Here is a 1,730-nt window from a genome sequence, read left to right as displayed (position 1 = left end):
TTAACTTTTATTTTAATATTAAACATAAAAGTACATTAATTCGATAATATTTCAGTATTTTGACATAGGGCCAAGGTTGTTGCTTTGGGTATGTCTTTGTCTATCACCATTCTTATATAAGCCCAGGGCACATGTTTATGGTTTCCAGTTTCAACTTCCTTAAAGAGCAATGAGAACAACTTCTAGATATTAATATTCTTAAAATGTTTTTCTAACCTTTCATGGGAGTTTCACCTAAACCTAATACAAATGGTAATTTCTAGTACCTTACCACTATCAAGCTTTTCCAAAATATTCATTATAATTTTCAATAAAATAAACTTTGCCACTCACTTTTTCATAGTTGGAAAACATTTGATTTATTACATTATTACAGATATCAGGTAGAAATAGCATTAAAACGTTTCACAATAAGCACAACTGAAGCTTAAGGATTTTGTAACAGCTACAAGCTTCCAGTTAGCTGTATGTAGGTGTCAGCTGACATGTTTTATGAAAGGAACGGAAATCATGGGTTTTCTGTTGAGCCAGTTAAGTTCAAGTTTAAGAGAGCTTCTATTGTGTTATCAAATCCTTTCTATTTTGTTCATTATAGAAACTGTTCCTGAAGACCACCCTTTTTTATTTTTAAACCAACGGCATTGATTCCTATTTTAAAGATTATAATTTCCTCTCTTAGGAAAGGTTTGACACTCCCTTAATATCCCCGAGATGCTGGGACTGTACTTAATGTTTTAAATCGTCACACATTCACTAAAATTCATGTATACCTTTACATTTTAGATCTTATTAGCACTAGAATACACCTGATTTAAGTAAGTCAAGCCACAAGCAAAGAAAAAAGAGTTAGGTAATCACTTTTGCTTTAAACTCAAATAATTTATTTCTTAGGTTTTCAAGACTTACTTACATCATTAAACTTACTTAGTAATTTCAAGTTTCTAGGAATTTCACAATGAGAATCTATAAACAGAATAGTAAAAATAATACTCCTTACTGAGCCCACGATGTGTCTGGCATCACGCCAAGTGCTGTACATATGATTCTGACTTAATTTTTAAATAATTCTGTTACATGTTATGGTCCCTATTCTATCCACAGAAAAGTTGAAGCTCAAAATGATCAAAAAAGTGCTAAGTGTTCAGTAAAAGGCACAGACATGACTCCAAGTGCATGTTCCCTCATTATGCCAACTCTTTATAAACTGAATATTGGAATAGCTGTTCTTACCTCAAATTCTGGACAGAACGTAAAAACAAAGGTCTCTCCAGTACCGTAAAAGCCATCACTCACTTTAAAAGGCTCAGATGCTAATGCACCAAAAACCTAAGGATAAAAAAAGGCATATTCAAAAACATGTCTGTTAATTTGTTTCATTAAGCATTATCCCAGTATATATGTTTAAGTAAAATACAAAATGAATAGAAATCTAGTGTAGGTATATTTACTTGTACTTCAATTAAAAAGGGAAACATGATCAGTTGCTATATAACTCATATTACTGTCAAATACAAATCATATCAGTTTCTCAATGGGGAAAAACAGATTTTTCCTAGTTTTAAAATATAAAAAGATTCTTCTTACAACAATTAAACGGACAATCTTAAAAAGGCGTTGACACATTTCAGGAGGACTTACACACACAATGCATGTACAGTAAGGACAGCATGCTGCTGTGGGGCTGCAGCACTTAGGGAAGCAAAACCCCTTCAGTACAGCTGAACATTCTA

At 32.4% G+C, this 1,730-nt stretch overlaps 1 protein-coding gene across 1 annotated transcript in view; it reads right to left on the bottom strand.

The window, feature by feature from the left end:
• Positions 1–933: 933 nt before the first annotated feature.
• Positions 934–1,730, bottom strand: part of OXR1 (oxidation resistance 1) — a 93,581-nt gene continuing 92,784 nt past the window's right edge. Inside the window, exons 11-12 of the mRNA XM_019632448.1 lie at positions 1,231–1,326; positions 934–963 (exon numbers count right to left, since the gene is read on the bottom strand). Of these exons, the coding sequence (XP_019487993.1) occupies positions 934–963; positions 1,231–1,326 (126 nt within the window). The remainder of the gene's footprint in view (positions 964–1,230; positions 1,327–1,730) is intronic.

Source organism: Hipposideros armiger, unplaced genomic scaffold (genome assembly GCF_001890085.2).
Source record: "Hipposideros armiger isolate ML-2016 unplaced genomic scaffold, ASM189008v1 scaffold_1144, whole genome shotgun sequence".
Lineage (NCBI taxonomy): Eukaryota > Metazoa > Chordata > Mammalia > Chiroptera > Hipposideridae > Hipposideros > Hipposideros armiger.
Note: the sequence above shows the minus strand (reverse complement) of the source record. Positions and strands in the feature narration are given on the sequence as shown.